Source organism: Microtus oregoni, unplaced genomic scaffold (genome assembly GCF_018167655.1).
Source record: "Microtus oregoni isolate MIOR12 unplaced genomic scaffold, Mior012 000031F_ref0000149, whole genome shotgun sequence".
Classification (NCBI taxonomy): Eukaryota; Metazoa; Chordata; class Mammalia; order Rodentia; family Cricetidae; genus Microtus; species Microtus oregoni.
The window spans coordinates 21,489,829-21,508,609 of record NW_024543090.1 but is presented as its reverse complement, the minus strand read 5'-3'; the positions used below and the strand labels follow the sequence as shown (position 1 = coordinate 21,508,609).

The 18,781-nt window shown below is 47.8% G+C and overlaps 1 protein-coding gene across 3 annotated transcripts in view; it reads left to right on the top strand.

Moving 5' to 3' along the window:
* Pla2g4e (phospholipase A2 group IVE) overlaps positions 1-16,121 on the top strand; it is a 73,614-nt gene extending 57,493 nt beyond the window's left edge. Inside the window, exons 13-20 of one of the 3 annotated variants that reach the window (XM_041679314.1) lie at positions 3,022-3,244; positions 7,652-7,766; positions 8,230-8,367; positions 10,161-10,268; positions 10,763-10,966; positions 11,893-12,059; positions 13,198-13,381; positions 13,713-16,121. In XM_041679314.1, the coding sequence (XP_041535248.1) occupies positions 3,022-3,244; positions 7,652-7,766; positions 8,230-8,367; positions 10,161-10,268; positions 10,763-10,966; positions 11,893-12,059; positions 13,198-13,381; positions 13,713-13,924 (1,351 nt within the window). In that variant the 3' untranslated portion in view covers positions 13,925-16,121. Of the gene's footprint in view, positions 1-3,021; positions 3,245-7,651; positions 7,767-8,229; positions 8,368-10,160; positions 10,269-10,762; positions 10,967-11,892; positions 12,060-13,197; positions 13,382-13,706 lie in introns of all 3 variants that reach the window. The other 2 variants (XM_041679313.1, XM_041679315.1) reach the window with 2 other exon arrangements.
* Positions 16,122-18,781: the final 2,660 nt, after the last annotated feature.

The following is an 18,781-nucleotide window of genomic DNA, read 5'->3' as shown; positions in this document are numbered from 1 at the left end:
CCACATAGTCCCACCAGGCACCTTAAGTCACCTAGCACCAAATCCAATATATTTGCTGTGTGAGTAGATACTAAGTTCTCTATCTCAGTAATGACAGTCCACAAAGTAAACAGGAAGAAATTTCTGACTGATTTCTGTCAGCAGTTGGTTGGGTTTCTAGGCGAAGAACCTGCAGGTTCACCCATAACTTATTTTACAGGCAGAGAAACAAAAACACTTTCCCTGCGTTACTTATGTCAGGAATCATAGACCTGGATTTGAGCTCAGTCCAGGGCCTGTGTTCAGTGACAGCTCTCAGATAGCAATAAAGATAACTCAGAGTACTAGAGAAAGGCTCAGCTATCAAAAGCACATACCGCTCTTCAGAGGATCCAGCTTTAGTTCCCAACACCCACGTCAGACAGCTCACAAGGGCCTGGAACTCCAGTTCTGGGGGGATACAATGCCTCATATGATTTTTTTAAAATATTTATTTATTTATTTATTTATTTATTTATTATGAATACAATATTCTGTCTGCGTGTATTCCTACAGGCCAGAAGAGGGCACCAGACCCCATTACAGATGGTTGTGAGCCACCATGTGGTTGTCGGGAATTGAACTCAGGACCTTTGGAAGAGCAGGCAATGCTCTTAACCGCTGAGCCATCTCTCCAGCTCCCCTCATATGATTTTTTTAAAGGTTTATTTTATGTATGCAGTGTTCTGCTTGCACCAGATCTCATTATAGTTGGTTGTGAGCCACCATGTGGTTGCTGGGAATTGAACTCAAGACTTCTAGAAGAAGAGTCAGTGCTCTTAACCTCTGCGCCATCTCTCCAGCCCAGCCTCATATAATTTTTATAAATAATTATTATCATAGCTGACGTGGTGACCCAGCACTCAGGAGGCAGAGACAGGTGAACTTCCATGAATTCAAGGCCAGCCTGGTCTATATATCAAGTTCCAAACTACCTAGAGCTATATAATGAGACCCCATCTCAAACAAAATAAGTAATAATAATAATAATAATAATAATAATAATAATAATAGAATATGTTTAAAATGATAACTTGCTTTAGTAGGCCTGGAGAGGGGCAGGCATTGTTTGCTTGGACCTTAGGCAGAGCACAGAGAAAGCTTCAGGACCTGCCAGAATGTCGCAGGGAAAGGCTCACAGGTCCCCTGTACTGAGGAAAGTATGGGGAACATGCTTTTTAACACAAAGATAAACAAGATGAGGGTGGTGGTACGTGCCTATTATGTCAGCACTCAGGAGATAGAGGCAAGAAGATCAGGAGTTCAAGGCCAATCTCAGCTACATACTGGGTTGGAGTTTCATGTACTGATCTACATGAAACCCTGTAAATAAATGAAGAAGGAAGAAAGAAAGTAAAACGAAAGGAAGGAAGGAAGGAAGGAAGGAAGGAAGGAAGGAAGGAAACAGTAAATAGGTTTAGGGTAACCTTTTGAAAGTAACAGAGAAAACTTTATGGAAGTTAGGGTGCTATTTGTAGAAGAAATCTGATCACCTTCCATCTTCCTTTGGAACCAGCCCCAAGAAGGAGGTTCCTGTTTGTATCATTAGGCATCCTTAGGCAAACCCCCTGCCACCAGGGAACCTTCTGGGACAGAATAAAGAGGAGCACTTCCTCCTGCTGACATACAGAAGTTTGGTCCAGGCCAGCAGAGTCAGACAGATCCAGACTCCAGCTAAGGCAATCACTTACTGGAGAGAAGCGGGTTGACATTGCTCAGGGTCATTCGGTTCATGACCTGGATTTTTTAAAACTTTCTTTAAAAAATTTTTAATTGTGTATGTGTGTGTTCAAGTGCTCACATGGAGGACAACTACGGGAGTTGGTTTCTTCCTCTCACCATGTAGGTCCAAGGAATCAAAAAAGGTAGACATGCTTGTCGGCAAGCACCTTTACCTTCTGAGCCATCTTACTGTCCCCAAACTAAGGTAGACATGCTTGTCGGCAAGCGCCTTTACCTTCTGAGCCATCTTACTGTCCCCAAACCCGGACTTTGAACTCAGTCCAGGGCCTGTGTTCAAAAGCTGCTCCCAAATAGCTATAAAGCTAACTCACTTCAGCTGAGCCATGTCCCCACTAGACTCCATGGGGCAAGCAGGAAAGAGAGAAGACCTTGGGCCTAGCCTTGCTATTCCCACCCATCATAGTCCACATTTATGTTAAGAAGGAAAAGAGGAGGTGGAGAATGAGAAATGGGGAGAGAGGGAAGGAGGAAGAGCAAGGAGAGGAAATAAATCTTTTCAAAAATTATTTACGCGTATGTGTGTTCTGCCTGCATGGATGTCTGGGCGCCATGTGGGTGGCTGGTGCCTGCAGAAGCCAAGAGAGGAACTGGATCCCCTTGATTTGGAGTTACTGATGGTTGTGAGCTGTTGTGTGGGTACTGGAAATTGAATCGGGCTCCTCCGGAAGAGCAACCAATGCTCTTAATTCCCGAGCCCCAGGAAATACATCTTTAATTAATGTCCTGTCATGGGGATGAATATGGTACAACAGAGAGTAACTAGGATCTGGAGTCAGCCGATCCCGGGATCAGATGTTACCCCAGCCCTGTCTCACCATAGTTCTAGTTGTTCCACACAATGGTAACTTTTGCAATCTTTTTTTCACAAGAACTGTATGAACTGGGTACATCAATCACAATTCTCACCACTTCAGTTAAGGAAACTGAGGCAAAGAACAGTTAAGTAGCTTGTCCAAGATCACATAGCAAGTGAGGGGTAGAGTCTGGTTTTGAACCCAGGAAGATGTGGGCCTAGAATCCTAATCTCATTCAACACGGGCTTCCTGATGTGCAATAGGCATTCAAGAGAAGAAGCAATCAGTTATGAGAAGTAGTACTTGCCTGACTCCCACCACAAGGTCCTCCCTCATTCCCTTTCCTCCAGGTCCTCTGCCAGGGTTAGGACTCCCCATGATCTGCCCATCTTCCGTCCTGTCTGAACATGGGGTTGGTCAGACCAGGGCTGGGGTAGCTCTGTCAGCTGTGTGTGTCTCTCTCCAGGACTATGGCCACCTTGTACAGTGACGCGGAGTGGTCTTCCAAAAACCTGGAGCCTGCTGTCTTTGAGGCCCGGCGACATGTTGTCAAAGACAAGCTGCCGGCCCTGTTTCCAGATAATCTCTGCAAATGGCAAGAGGAACTCCGCCAGCACAGCCAGCAGGGCTACAAGACCAGTTTTACAGACTTTTGGGGCAAGTTGGTTGAGTACAGTCTAGGCGATAAGGTGGGTGTTCAGCCTTTCCTGGGTTCCATCTGCCTAGAGTGATACCAAGTCTCATTCTTTCTTCTTCAGAGAGTCTGAACCTCCGTGGTCAAAGACATTAGGGTAGATTAGATTAGATTAGATTAGATGTACCTGCATGTACATCTCAGGCTGGAAGAATACATATTGGGGAAAGATGGTGAGGTCATCTTTCATACCCTTTTCAGAGGACTGAGACCCCGTGTTGGGCCCCCCTGGGTGCTCCTCTGCGTAGGTGAAGCATAGCTCTGAAAGCCATATCTAAACATCTGTGGGAGAAAATGAGAAAGAAGCTGGGCCAAGCAAGAGTGCTGGCAGCCATGCCTCCATTCTGACCCCGCGTGGAGGAGAGACAGAAAAGTCAAATAAAGCATACATTATGTGAGTGCTGTGTGGCCTAGGAAGGCTCACAGCAAGGACTTGTGGGTCCTTTGGTCCACATAGCTATGTGCTGCATTATCCCCGGCTAAGCCTGTCTTAGCATCTCATCATTAGGTCCAAGGAAATGTGGGCCCAGCATAGACAGCCATAGATTACAGGGTGCAGCAGCCAGTACCCTTCAGTGTTGTTCTTGGTCACCGAAAGTCTGCACGGTCCATTTTCATGGCCACTACAAGGAAAGAGACCTGGCAAGGTTCCTTCCTGTTCTAAGAGTCAACAACTGAGTGACATATGCCCCCAAAAGAGCCTGCCTGCGTGGGGTACAGCTGGCACAACCATGTTAGGTGTGGTAGAGTGGGGAATCCCTAAGAGATGTGGTCCCATACACCAGCATGAACTCAGCTACTGCCTATATCCGTCACACTAGGCTTTAGAAAGGAGCCACTGGTTGTTGCTTGGCTCCAAAGCAGTTTCCCACTTAGCTCTGTCTAGCCCACCAGATCTTGGCCCACTTCTAGAGGTGTCTTGGGGGCTCTGAAGTCAAAGTAGAACTTCCCAGAAGGAAGATGGACAGCATAGTATCTTCCAACAGGTTCCCTCTGCTAGGTAATCAGATGTTTTGTGTAGGTGGAGGCTTCTTGTTCATTCCCGGCTGCCCAGGTCCAAAATAATCACACAGAAACTATATTAATTAAAACACTGCTTAGCCTATTAGCTCAGGCTTCTTACTAACTAACTCTTACATCTTAAATTAACCTATTATTTTGTATTTTACCAAGAGGTTTGTTATTTACTGGTAAGGGTCCAAGGCATCTGTCTCCTTCAGCAGCTACATGGTGTCTCCTTGACTCTGCCTACTTTCTCTCTACATCTCTGTTCAGATTTTCCACCGGGCTTTACTCTGTTAAGTCACTGGCAGAAAGCAGGTTCTTTATTAACCAATGGCAATAAAACATATCAGAGCATTCAGAGGGGAACCCCACATCAACTTTGGCCTGGGAAAATGACTTAATGAATGAAATGCTTACGTACCCAAACATGAAGCCGGGCGTTCAGATCCCCAGAACCCACGTAAAGCCAGGCAGACATGGAACTCTCTGTAATACCAGCACTCAGGAAGCAGAGAAAGCATCCCTGGTTGGATAGCGAGAAATTGTTAAGCTCCAGATTCAGGGAGAGACCCTTAATAGATAAAGTAGGAAGCAATGGGGGAGGACATATGACATCAGAGGAATGCGCACACACATGCACATGTGCTCAATACCCACACACACATGCACATGTGCTCAATACCCACACACACATGCACTTGTGCTCAATACCCACACACACACATGCACATGTGCTCAATACCCACACACACATGCACTTGTGCTCAATACCCACACACACATACACATGTGCTCAATACCCACACACACATACATATGTGCTCAATACCCACACACACATGCACATGTGCTCAATACCCACACACACATACACATGTGTTCAATACCCACACACACATGCACATGTGCTCAATACCCACACACACATGCACATGTGCTCAATACCCACACACATACACATGTGCACAATACCCACACACATGCACATGTGCTCAATACCCACACACACATGCACATGTGCTCAATACCCACACACATGCACATGTGCTCAATACCCACACACATGCAAACATGCAAAAGTCTATGTGTGCATACCACACATACATACACATCAAAAAGAAAAGGAAATGAGACATTTTGAGCAATCAATAACTTGACTCTCATTTTTTCTTGTTCTGAGATAAAGTCTCACATTATATAGCCCAGGCTATCCTGGGATTCCCACTGGAGCTCAGGCTGACCTTGGATTTGTGGCGATTCTCTGGCTTCAGCCTTCCAAGGGCTAGAATTGCATTCATGTGCTTCCACACTGGGTCAGCTCCTATCTTTAGTAGTTACTTATTCCACTTACATTTTTTAATTTTTTTTTTGTTTTTAAAGAAAGTCATTTAGAATTTTTTTTTCTGTGTGAGTGTTTACCTCCGTGTGTGTGTGCACCACATGTGTGCCTGGTGCCCACAGAGGTCCTCAGACAGAGCAGCCAGTGCTCTTAACAACTGAGCAATCTCTCCAGTCCTCATTCGTTCTTTTAACTAATTACCCCTGCATGCCTGCAGCTATACTGGCCATGAGGATTCCGAGAGGACTAAGATGTGGTTCCAACCCATAACCTGACCTGCCTTTGACAACCCCTCTCTACCCTGACTCCATGATGAAGCACAGGTGGAGGGCAGAGGCTAAGGGTGTTGGTTTTGGATTCAGATAAAACGGATCTGAATTCTTGTCCTGCTCTGCAGGACCAGGGTATCCACTATTCCTTAGTGGGAATTCCATCAGTGAGTAATTAACATTTTAAAATTAAAGGCTGAACATGGTAGTACATACCGTAACCAGGGAGGCAGAGGATTGCCTCAAATTCAAGACCAGCCAGAGCTACCTATAAAGATCCCATCTCAAACCAGGTATGGTAGTGCACGCCTTTAATCCCAGCACTTGGAAAGCAGAGGCAGGCGAATCTTTTCTATGAGCTTGAGACAAACCTGGTCTACATAATAAGTTCTAGGACAGCCAGGCTATGTAGGAATACCCTGACATAAAACAAAAAAAAAAAAAAAGGACTCATCTCAAAATAGAAAAAAAAATATTTTTTTGGAGGTAGGTTCTCATTATGTATTCTTGGCTAGCTTAGAATTCACTATTTAGACCGTGCTGGCTCAAATTCACCTTATGTGTCTATGTGTTTCACCTCCATGTGTGTGTGTGTACCACATATGTACCTGGTACCCTTAGCAGTCAGAAGAGGAACTTGGATTCCCCTGCCTCTGCCTCCCACATGATGGGATTAAAAGCATGCAATATCACAATAGGCACCAAAAAAAATGGTTTTAGCAATAATAATCAATAGCAGCCCACATGGTGAGAAGAACACACCAAGTGTTCTGAGCTAGAAGTCCAAGCATTTTGAGAGCCTAGAATGGAGAAGAATTAGGCTAGGGGAAAAGAAGCAAAGCTAGGAAGCTACAAGAAGACCTCTTCTGATCTTCTACTCTAGCTAGGGTGAGAGTCTCTCCCCCTCCTCCAGCCGCCTTGACAGCAATAGCTGGCTGGGCTCTTTCATGGATCTGTGGTTTTACTTCTAGGACACTTAACTCTGTATTGCCCAGATCTCTGGGTCCAGTTGTGTTAAACACCCTCTTTTGCTTCAAAGAAGACCTAAGAGATGTTGGACACACATGTGTTTGCCCTTCCACCCAGGTTCACTTCAGTGAAGTCTTTGTGCACAGGGTAACCACGGAGGGTCAGAGCTTGGGCACCTAGGATCTCAGCTTGGCCTCATTTGCGCTGGCTGATTCTCTTTGGGACACGGCTGAAGTGGTCCAGGCATATCTGCAGGACTTGGTACACTGGGACACAACACAGATCTTGGAGGACTTAAGGCTTGCCTAGATTGTCCCATAGTTTCAGGGTCCTAAGGCTCCAGTTGAGAAGTGGGGTGAGGGGAGAGGGAAAGAGATTTGCTTCTTAAATTTTAAGGGTCAACACCAAGTTAATAAGACAAAAATTCCTGGCGGATGTTCAGGTTCCAAGGGTGATTGGGAGTAATGGCAATAAAAAGGGATCGTGGTGGCTTTTCCTACCTTTACCATATCCTTCAATCCCCGAGATATGAGAATCCTCAGACTCCCCCCCCCCCACCCCGCAAGAGACAGCTTTAAATTGCAGAGCTAAGCCCACCTCACTTATGGCCTGTGTTGCCAGACAGCCCAAGAACACGTTATACATTCTCCAAGTGCCTTTGAGAGTTTACGTCTGGACTCCCTGCAACTTATACAGCTCCCCAGGGTGGGGTGGGGTGGGGTAGGGGAGGCTCTAGAGTCTGCAAATGGGTTCAGATAGTTCTCTTGTTCCTCACGAACCGCTTGCAAGCCACCTCTCCTAACCACTGGTGTCCCTACAGAAAAATGATTGCAAACTGTCCGAGCAGCGGGCTGCCTTGTGCCAGGGGCAGAATCCTCTGCCCATCTACCTCACCATCAATGTCAAGGATGATGTAAGCAACCAGGATTTCAGAGGTAACACTGGCGGCTAGTGACTTAGGACGTGGTCCCTTCTTGGCGGGTACAGCACACACTTTGCCAGTCTCCACAGAATTCGCCCGTATGAGGAGGGCGGGAGATATGGGGAGTTCCCTTAGGCAATTTCCCTTAGCTTGCCGGGGATTATCTGATGTCGGTGGGAAATGATGGTAGTGAAGATGAGACACTAAGATTTTTTTTGGGGGGGGGGGGCTGCCCAAAAGGGAAGCCTAGAAGGGTAGTTTTGCCCCTGGTTATTCAGCTTTAAGAAGCAGAAGTTTGAGCCTCACAGCTTGCAGAGCTGTTTGGTTCAGCAGCAAACGCCCCCTTGCGTCCCACAACGGAATTGCGGTTTGCAATTCTAAGTTCCCTGGCTTCCTGGAGCCTGCCCTGGTGGGCCGGGGGCGGGGCTGTGTAGATGGCTTCCCAACCTGAGACTGATATTGCTCCCTGTGTACAGAATGGTTCGAGTTCTCCCCCTACGAGGCGGGCATGCAGAAGTATGGTGCCTACGTTCCTACTGAACTATTCGGCTCCGAGTTCTTCATGGGGCGGCTGATGAAGAGGCTGCCTGAGCTAGAGATGTGCTACATGCTAGGTGACTCCCTAGGACACTCAGTCCCAGTGTGGTGGGGCGCCCTGGACTAGTGGAATGACTGGGAGAATCTTGTGCCAGTGCTGGTTGCCTTGGTTAGCCTTGAACTCTTGAATTTCCTGCTCTGCCACATAACATGAATCCAAGAAGGGCTCCTGAACCTACTTCCAGATTGTAACTACCCTAATCTTGCTGTGACCCTTTAGGCCCAGGGAGACTTCAGTAAAGGACCCTGCAGGACTCTCTCAGCACCCTGGTCTCCGATGGTCAATCTAGGGTCTGCTCAGAAGCAGCCTGGGTGAAAAAGGCTTCTAGAAAATCACCACTCTGCCTTGCTCCCTGTCTGGCTCTAGGCAGCAGTGTGCCTGCTTCCAAGAAAGACTGAACCCCTCAGATCCCAGGCAGGGGGAACCCCAGCAGAAAGGACAGAGTCACTGGGAAAGCCTAGCCCAGCTTCCTGTTCTTTGCTCCCTGGTTCCTCAGAAGCCAGGTCACTGAGTGCAGGGGTCAGAAGGCAGGTCACTGAGTGCAGGAGTTCACTGTGACATCCACTGTAAAATCCACATCCACATGCCTACTGTGACATCCGCTGTGATGTGCACTGTATCACTTACTGATACCCACTGTGATGTCCACTGTGACATCACCCACTGTGACATCACCCACTGTGACACCGCCCACTCTGACATTATCCACTGTGACACCGCCCACTCTGACATTGCCCACTGTGATGTCCACTGTGACACCATCCACTGTGACATCACCAACTGTGACATCATCTACTGTGACACCATCCACTGTGACATCACCCACTGTGACATCCACTCTTTGTTCTTCACTTCAGAATCTTGTCTATAAACAAAATGGCCTAGAAAATAAGCCTATCTTTATGGCTTCAAGAGCAGCTATTTAAACATGTTTTATCTAAATAGGATGTCTATATTCCACTTACTCCAAAGCAACCCATTCCAGAAAGTCTAACTTGAGTCCCATCTTGTCTATGATGTCCACACAGAAGCCCACAGTGCACAGTTCCTTCCTCTCCCCTGAGCCCCTACACTAAAGCCCGTGTGGTTCTGAAACCTATAGTACAGCTTGAACTCACTTGCTAGCTGTGCAAAGTTGCCTAAACTGCCTAATTTCTCTGGAGCTGTTTCCTCAGGTCCATATAAGAAATTTAAATAGAGCATATAACTGTTAGTACTGGCTTGTTATGATAGGGTCTCACTATCGTAACAGGTAGCCCAGGTATGCATGAAGCTTACTATATAGCCTAGGCTAGTTTCAAATTCTTGTCAATCCTTTTGCCTCTGCCTTCCTACTGGGCTTACAAGAGTGAGCCACCATATCTGGTTTTATTATTATTTAATAGTATTAGTATATAAAATTTTATATAACCTTATAGTATTGTTATATAAATTTTACTTTCAAAAGTAAGAATTAGCCTTCTATGTATCAAGGCTTACTGCATGCCAGACACTGTCTTAAGTGCTTTCTCAGTGTGAGCTGAGGCAAGGGTGGAACTGGGTTTGAACTCGAAGCCTGCACTTGTCAGTTACCAGCCCCCCTGCAGCTGTGTCCTAAGCCCTTCTGCCCCCCTGCCCTGAGGGAAGGGAGAAAAAGAGCCAAGGACTAGCACCATCAGCCATTGCACGGAACTGCTCAGTGGGAGTCAGAAATCCAAGTTTGTCCCACCTGCAAGCCGCCTGGTCTGGAGTAGGCATGGAGACTAAGGCTCAGCCAGTGAAGTGTAGGGGGCCTGGCAAGAGTTGTTCATGGCTTCTCCGCTTCTCTAGGTTTGTGGAGTAGCATCTTCTCCTTGAACCTGCTTGACGCCTGGAATTTGTCCCACACCTCAGAGGAGTTCTTCTACAGGTGGACAAGGGAGAAGCTGCATGACATCGGTAGGTGGCAGCCTGGCCTCCCCTCTTGGGTAATGGATCTATAGCGTATGGACCATGAGCTAAGGACTGGTTGCCTGGCACTGCTTCTCCTTCATCCCCATGATCCAGACAAGGGAAGGCAGTTGGGCCAGAGCGTTTTCCTTCACTGGTGGCAGGGGTGGGGGCAGGGTGGCTACAGATGGTACTTGTGCCAAGGCCCAGAAGGATACCTCCAACATCCAGAGAGCTGATGGCCCTAGATCTGAGCACAGAGAAACACCAGACTTCTGGGCTCACCATCCTCTCTGGAGCCTTCCTTCCTGGCTGTTCTCTTTCTCTCTCTCCGTACCTCCCCACCCTCGTCTCATACCTCTGTCCTAAGTCCTCTTGGGTTCAGAGCTAGGGCTTGGGCAAGGAAGGAGTGAACTGAGCTTAGAGTGGCTCGCTCTCCGGGGTCGAGCAATCAGGCGCTACCCCAACTTTTGTAACCTGCCCTTCATCGCTTCCCCCTACAGAAGATGATCCACTCCTGCCCGAAATCCCGAAATGTGACGCTAACCCCTTGGAGACCACAGTAGTGATCCCAGCGTCATGGCTGTCCAACACCTTCCGAGAAATCCTCACGCACAGGCCCCTTGTGTCTGAGTTCCACAACTTCCTGTATGGATTGCAGCTGCATACTGACTACCTACAACACAAACAGTTCTCTATGTGGAAAGGTACCCCACCTGGGAGCTCCTCCAGGGCTGGCTCTCTTGGGAGGGAGATAAATAGAATTGAAGTTGCCATTGAGAAAGTCGGTCTCCTTTGGTCACATGTTAATGGGTAGGAACAAGGATGCTGGCTAGGGCAAGGATGTAGGGGAGGGGGTGGGGACTAGCCCGTTTGTGGCTGAGGGCTTGAATGAATACAACTCTGCCAGTAGGGGGCAATGCAGGCACTAATTAATTAATTGACTAACTGCAGAATCTGAGCAACTGTCCCAGGGGCAGATGTTGACCCCATTGTACAAATGGAAAGATAGGAGCACTTTGGGCAATATCTTTGGGGAACACCTTTCACTGTGAGTGGTGCCCCCATTGCAGTTGAGCAAGTACAGCCTAGCTCAGTCTCACAGCCCCAGATCTTAAACCACACTCTCATAGCACACATTCTGTGTGCCTCTCCTTGCTAAGATTTTGGGGACAAGGTCTAGGGCGCCTCCTCTCCCACCATGTAGAAATCTTTGATGTTTTATTTGACCACAGCCTGCGAAGTCCTTCAGTCTGGGCCCATTATCCTTTTCCTTGCTATCTGGAGCAAAATAGGCAGATGTCTCTATTGTCCATGGGTATCCCTAGTTTATAGGATGTTAAGCCCCTCCTTCTCCATAAGTTCCATGGATGGGTCATGGTAGGTTTGTGTGCATAACCCATAAAAAACTGGCTAAAGTCTCAAGAGCATGCTGTTATACATCAGCCCACCCAGAGAAGTAGGACTCAGAGCCTTAGAGAGGATGTGGGAGGCTAGAGGCCCGGGCTGAAACAAGAAAGCTCCAGGCAGGGCAATCTGGTCATATCAATGCCTCCACCCCCACCCCACCCCCCCACAGCAGACATCAGGGCACTGGGTAGGTAAGGTGTTAACTAGAGGGCTTGACTTTCAGACACTGTGCTGGACACCTTCCCAAACCAGCTGACGCAGTTCACAAACCATCTGAACCTGCTGGACACTGCCTTCTTTGTCAACTCCAGCTACGCACCCCTTCTTAGGCCGGAGAGAAAAGTCGACCTCATTATTCACCTCAATTACTGCGCGGGATCCCAGACAAAGGCAAGTAAAGCAGGAAGGGTGCCAGCCCCGGCTGCTCCTGAGCCATCACAGAGTTAGAGGCTCTACCACGGAGACCTGCACAGGTGTGAAATGGGAGAAGATGCCTGGCTAGCGCACTCTGAGGCGGCCTCAGAGGAGCTCCCATCATGCAGCGCGATTCAGGGCCAGGGGACCAAACCTCGCTGGCAACCAGCTGGCTCTCACGTGCTAGGACTTGGGGTTTGCCTGAACTCAGTGAATGGCAACTTAATTTTTGCTTTTAAGCATCTAATGCACTTGGCCATTTTTCAGCTGAAAAAATATCTTGATGAGTTTGTAATGTCTTGTTTTCAAAATAATCCTAGGGTCCATGTAATCACAGGGCTTCCATATGGTTAAAAGAGTTAGCAGCAGTGGTAATAGTGGTATTATTATTATTAGTTTTCTCTTTAAGGGAAAACTCTGGCTTTTGGCTTTTGGTTGTTTCTTTTAGAATTTTTTTGTTATTAACTTTGATATAATCCCATCCTGAAGCCAGGAAAAGAAAGGAATTATAGACAGATGACTAGGATGGAAGCAATAGTCGTGGCCTAAGCTCGTAAAGAAGCAACCGTGCGCTTCCCTACCCAGGACCTCACCTGGCCTTGCACCAGTTCCTTCTGCTAGACTGCACAGCTGCTATTACCCCTAAGTCACAGAGGAGGGGACCAAGACTGGAGGCGTATGCAAATAAGGCCATTATGGGACTGGGGGTTCTTTGTGACTTAAAAGGAACTTTTTCAAAGTCCAGCCTTCGGACACTGTCACTTCTCTGAGTGGTCATTCAGGACTCCAGGCCCCAGTGTCTGTCAGTCTCACAGAGGCCACCCCTGTGTCCCTATGTCTGTCTTTGGGGGAAGCAGCAGCAGCGGGCTTCTGTGTTTTCATTCAGGGGAGGAACTTTCATCGGGATGAACCCCAGACCACTGCCTGGGCCTTTTGTCCTAACCTGGCTTTCTTCTTAAAATACCACACAGTGGGAAAGAAGTTTGGGACCAAATTTAGCTAGAAAAAAATCAGGAAACCAGACCCAGGATCTCTGTGGGGCTCACCCCTCATGCCCTCCCTGGGCCTCTCCCCCAAGTTCTTACGTTCAAAGTGTCCTCCCATGACGTTACAGCCCCTGAAACAAACCTGTGAGTACTGCACCACGCAGAACATCCCTTTCCCCAGCTACTGCATCCAGGAGGATGACAAGAGTCTCAAGGAGTGTTACCTGATGGAGAATCCGCAGGAACCTGATGCTCCCATTGTGGCTTACTTCCCGCTCATCAATGACACCTTCCAGAAGTACAAGGCTCCAGGTAAGCTCCCAGCGTCTTCTGGACACAGGCAAATGCCCCTGATTTTAGACTTATAGAATCTTCTGAAGATCCCAAAGGGGAGGCCTGATTTAGCGCCAGTCTGAACCCAGAGAATTCCCTCCATCCTCTCCCATGAACTGGCCAACATAGTCTCCTGTTCTTTTAGTCACTCAGCCATTTATTGATACCCAGCTATGTGGATAAACCTGAAATAGATAAGCTATGCTTTAGGTGTGCGTGTGTGCGTGTGTGTGTGTGTGTGTGTGTGTGTGCAAACAAGTCCTTACAACCTACCATAATCTGTAGTAAATCCTCTTGCTCCAAGGTGTAGAACGAAGTCCTGAGGAGCTGGAACTGGGCCAGCTGAATATCTATGGCGCCAAGTCTCCCTATGCCACCAAGGAACTGACGTACACAGAGGCCGCTTTCGACAAGCTGGTGAAGCTCTCGGAATATAATATCCTCAATAACAAAGACGCGCTCATTCAGGCTGTGAGGCTGGCGGTGGAGAAGAAGCGCATGAAGAGCCAGTGTCCCTCCTAGGCCTGGGGGAGCCCTGCTTATCCTGTGTCTGCTTCTATTGTCAGAAGCATCAGCCCGCAAAGCCTGACCTCACACACCGTTGCTGCCCTGCTTTCTGGCCAGGGGTGCAGGCGGCTTGGCCTGGGCTTTCTAGCGCAACATTACAAAGGAATGAGGAAGAGAGAAAAAGGAAAGAAGAAAGAATCGATCAAGTTTTACATCTCTGGAGTTTCTCTCCACTTCCCAGCCTGGAAGGTACCATGTTCGCAGGCTCCCGCACAGTCTCAAATGTATAATGCAAATGTGACCTTCCTCCTCCTACGACTGGAGAAATGCCCAGGAAGACTGAGAACTACTCTAAGTTCCTCAGGAAAATGCTTTGTAAATTTAATGTGATTGCATCCTTGGAATTTTTGTTGTCAACAGTATTTTGTGATTTATTTTTATTTTTCTTTTTTACTGTGATGACATGACAAAGAGAGTGTTAGTGGAAAGCCTGGTCTCCAACGCAACAAAACCAAACCGGTGACCAACCCGTGTCAGTAATGCCTCTTCAGCCGCCAGAGCCCTGGGCTGGTGTGCTCCAACCCTGATCAGGATCAGGTCACCCAGCCCCAGGAAAACCAGGCCCTGCTAGAATGCAGCATAAACCCACAGAGTGCGGATCCAAGATGCCATTCCAGGAGGCCTGGGCAGGTCGTGGGCACCAGTTCAGTGGCAGGAAGCCGTCAGTACCATCCACGCTCTCTGGCATCCCTCCGGCTTCCAGCTGGAGTTATTTATTTCTGAGTTCAATCCTCTTATTTATCACAGAAGATACCACCGCCAGTTCCTCTAAGTTCTTATGAAGTGACTCAGTGAATAAGGTTAGGAAGGACGGCCTCAGAATGGCAATTTAGGACCCTGAGAAAGACCTCAGCTCTGGAGGGGAGTATCTGATGAGCTCTGAACACAGACACCAGACTCCAGGCTTCACTAATAGATCAGAACATGAGCCCCTGTAGTGAGAAGACAGAAGCTGAAGGGCAGCGAGGCCTGTGGCCTGCTCTGAGCCCAACAAACCTGGAGGACAAGGCCCTTTTTCTGAGCCACGTGATCCCACCACAGTCCTTGGTTGTTGAGAGATGAATGGTACCATACATTTTTGTTCATTTGTTTTAAGTGGGCGCCTGTTTCCGTCACTGTTATTCAGAGTGTGATTGGGGCTATAAACCTAGCCACACTGACAAGAACCTGTACTGTGAAGAGATTGGTGCCCCCCCCAGCCTCACCTGCCCCCAGGTGACTCCCCTGTGGGAAGAATGGATTTGCCACACATTTCTATCAACTTGGAGAACGTGAGCCCACAGACTCCTTTGAGCCATTGGTAAGCTGGTCTTCTTGACCTGCAGAACTGGTCCCTATACCCGCGTGATGCTGACATGAGTCGGATGTCCCTCACCTCCTCTAGCCCTCTTCTGGCATAGCTGGCTGCCATTGTCTTCCCTCCCTCATGCAGGGAGAAGGCTCTGAACTGAACCAGAATAGGACCTGCATCTTGCAAAGCAAAGACAGCCACGCCTCGGACTCGCCACAGCATGTGAAGTTTATAAGATCACTGTACCATTTGAGCACAGAATAAAGTGGTCAAGGGGGTGAATGTTGGCCCATCTGCTTTCATTATCCAATGCGACAAAGCTCTCCTGACCTGGACCCCCATCCTTGTCCCTACCCCACCTCTGCCCTCATTTCCCACAATTCTCAGCTACTAGGGGTAGAGGAAGCCTGGGGCACATAAGCCTCTTCAGAGAGCGTTGTTGCCTGCTCCTGGGGTGGCCACTGCTTTCGGTGAGGCCTCCCCTGTTTTTCTGAAGCTCTCATCAGCTGGTGGAGTACTACCTGAGGCAGACCAGGATGCTCCCAGCCCATGTGCTCGGCAGGAGGAACCGAAGGAAGCTGAATGACTGCTTACATCAGTGGCCAGCGCATGCTTGTGCACAGCAGGCTGAAAACCATTTGCTTCCCAGGAACTTAGGTTTGGGTTGTGTCAGTAGCGAGAGAGGGTCACAGCCCCACACGGTCACCCTCAGTATCCTGAGGAGTGCCCCTAAGCTTTAGGAACATTGGTTAAGGTCAAACTGGGATTCCTAGCTTCAACACAGAAAGAATTTCAGAGCGACCTGGAATTGTGAAGAACAGCTGGTGTTTTTATTAAGGCCATTTTTAAATTTTTTTTATTGTTTTTATTGAGCTATATTTTTTTCTCCACTCCCCTCCCATCCTCTCCCCTCCTCTTCTGCCCTCACCCATGGTGCCCATGCTCCCAATTTACTCAGGAGATCTTGTCTTTTTCTATTTCCCATGTAGATTAGATCAATGTATGTCTCTCTTAGTGTCCTCATTGTTGTCTAGGTTCTCTGGGATTGTGAATTCTAGGCTGTATTTTCTTTGCTTTATATCTAAAAGCCACTTATGAGTGAGTACATATGATGTTTGTCTTTCTGAGTTTGGGTTGCCTCACTCAATATGATGTTTTCTAGATCCATCCATTTGCCCACAAATTTCAAGATGCCATTGTTTTTTTTTTCTGCTGTGTGGTACTCCATTGTGTAAATGTACCATATTTTTCTTAGCCATTCTTTGGTTGAGGGACATTTAGGTTGTTTCCAGGTTCTGGCTATGACAAACAAAGCTGCTATGAACATAGTTGAGCACATGTCCTTGTGGTATGATTGAGTATCCTTTGGGTATATACCCAAAAGTGGTATTACTGGGTCTTGAGGAAGGGTGTTTCTTAATTTTCTGAGAAATCGCCATACTGATATCCAAAAGGGCTGTACCAGTTTGCACTCCCACCAGCAATGGAGGAGTGTTCCCTTTACCCCACATCCTCTCCAGCATAAGTTGTCCATTAAGGACATTTTAATATAGGCTTAAGTAGTAGGGTTAAGAGTGAGAGGAGCCCCGGAGGGAAAAAAAAGATTCACCCAAGTGGGAGCGTGTTCTTCCTATGAGGAAGTGGGGGAGAGTGAGGCATGCCAAAGTCTGAGTATAGGCTCTGCAGGGAGAGCAAGCAGTTCATGTCTTAGCACTAGCCGTGTAGACATTGGCTGCTAAGAAGTCCCTTTTTCCTTCTTCCTCCCCACCCTCTGTTGAGATGAGGCATGAGGTGGCTCCAGAGATGCACTGGATAAAATCATAATCTGATAAGGTAAAACCAGGAGCCAGAGCCAGCAAGATGACTAAACAGAAAAGTTCAAAACCAAACCAAACCTCATAGAAGCCTGGAAACCTGAGTCCAGACCTCAGAGCCCACATAAAGGTGTAGAGGAGGGCACTGTGGCACACACTCACATGTACACAGATGTGTCTTGCATACTAACATGTTTCTGCTTTATTAAGAGGAGGGGGAAAACCCAGAAGCCCCTAGGGTTGACCAGGGAGTTGAATGTGTCCTTTCTTTGTGAACGGGATTTCTGGTGAGATTCCAGAAAACTTCAGACTTGTGACTGGGAAGGTGAAAGGCCTTAAGCGTTTGTTAATCATGTTGGAATTCTTGTTCTCTTCCTGGTTAGAGACTTCTACTCGATGCTTAGGTAGGAGCTCTTTTTCCTTTATCATGTTTCTGAAATTTCCCTTCATTCTGTCCTCCCACAGCTAGGGGGAGCCATGGGAAGACTCCCAGGCCATGGTGGCTGAGTCCCATGCCCACAGCCCTCGAGGCCCCGTTGTACCCGAGAGCTGTCAGCACCTATCTCCGTTCCCAGAGCGCCTCGCTGCCCACAGTTTCCTTGCCCACCAGTCCAACTTGCAAATGACTGGGACGTATTACTAGTGTAGGGACTGGGACACAAGAGGGGGCCAAGCAGTGACTAAATTTCAAGGAGTTGCCTCTGGTCCCCCATGGGAGGGCCACATGGAAACTGATCCTCACAGCCTCTACACACAAAGGTACAGCAGGTACACACAGCAGGAGCAGAGGTCAGGCTAACGATACCTTCCCTCCTGGTTTCTACCCAGGAAGCTGGAGCCCCTCTTGGACTACTCCTACTCTCCGAGTTGCTGCTATTCTGAGGTCCTGCCTCTCTGCTTCCTTCCCTCAACTCATACTCTTCTTAGCAGTCTCGGCTGCACCCAGGACTTAATGGCCGCTTCCTTTTCAACAGCTCAGCGTTCTAGTGCCAGCTAAGCTAGGGCAACCCTTCCTTGTTCTAAACAAAGGAATTGTAAGTCTGTATCTGCTAATGCAGTTTTTACTGTATAACCTAAAGATCTAAAATTAAGCCGCTCAAACAAAACTGAAGTTCTTTGTCTCTCAGAGATCTGGACCACTTTCAGCTTTATATGCCATCCTCAAGGTTGCCTTTTGGCCGGCTATCACCACCTGTGCTTCAACCACCATGCCTGTATTCCGGGCAGTAGGAAGATAAAGGGGTCTTGGGACTCTTGGACTGTGAAGTTACCAAAACAGGCCTAGACTGTCTGCATATAAACTCCTTTTCTTCCAAAAAAAAAAAAAAAAAAGACACAACTTTTATCTAAAAAGAATTACCAGTTGTTCCAGTTCTGATTTTCCAGTCTCTAACTTTGTAGCCTATAGTCTAGCCTGGAAGTTACAATGTAGCCCAGGCTTCCCTTAAACCCATAGCAGTTCTTCTGCCCCTGGATCCCAAGTGCTGAGATTGTAGGCTATGCCACCACACCCAGCCGTTTCCAGCTATCTATTTCTCCAAGTATAAGAACATAAAATAAGGCTGGAGGGATGGCTCAGAGGTTAAGAGCACTGGCTGCTCTTCCAGAGGTTCTGAGTTCAATTCCCAGCAGCCACATGGTGGCTCATAGCCTTCTATAGTGAGATCAGATACCTTCTTCTGGTGTGCAGGTGTACATGCAGACAGA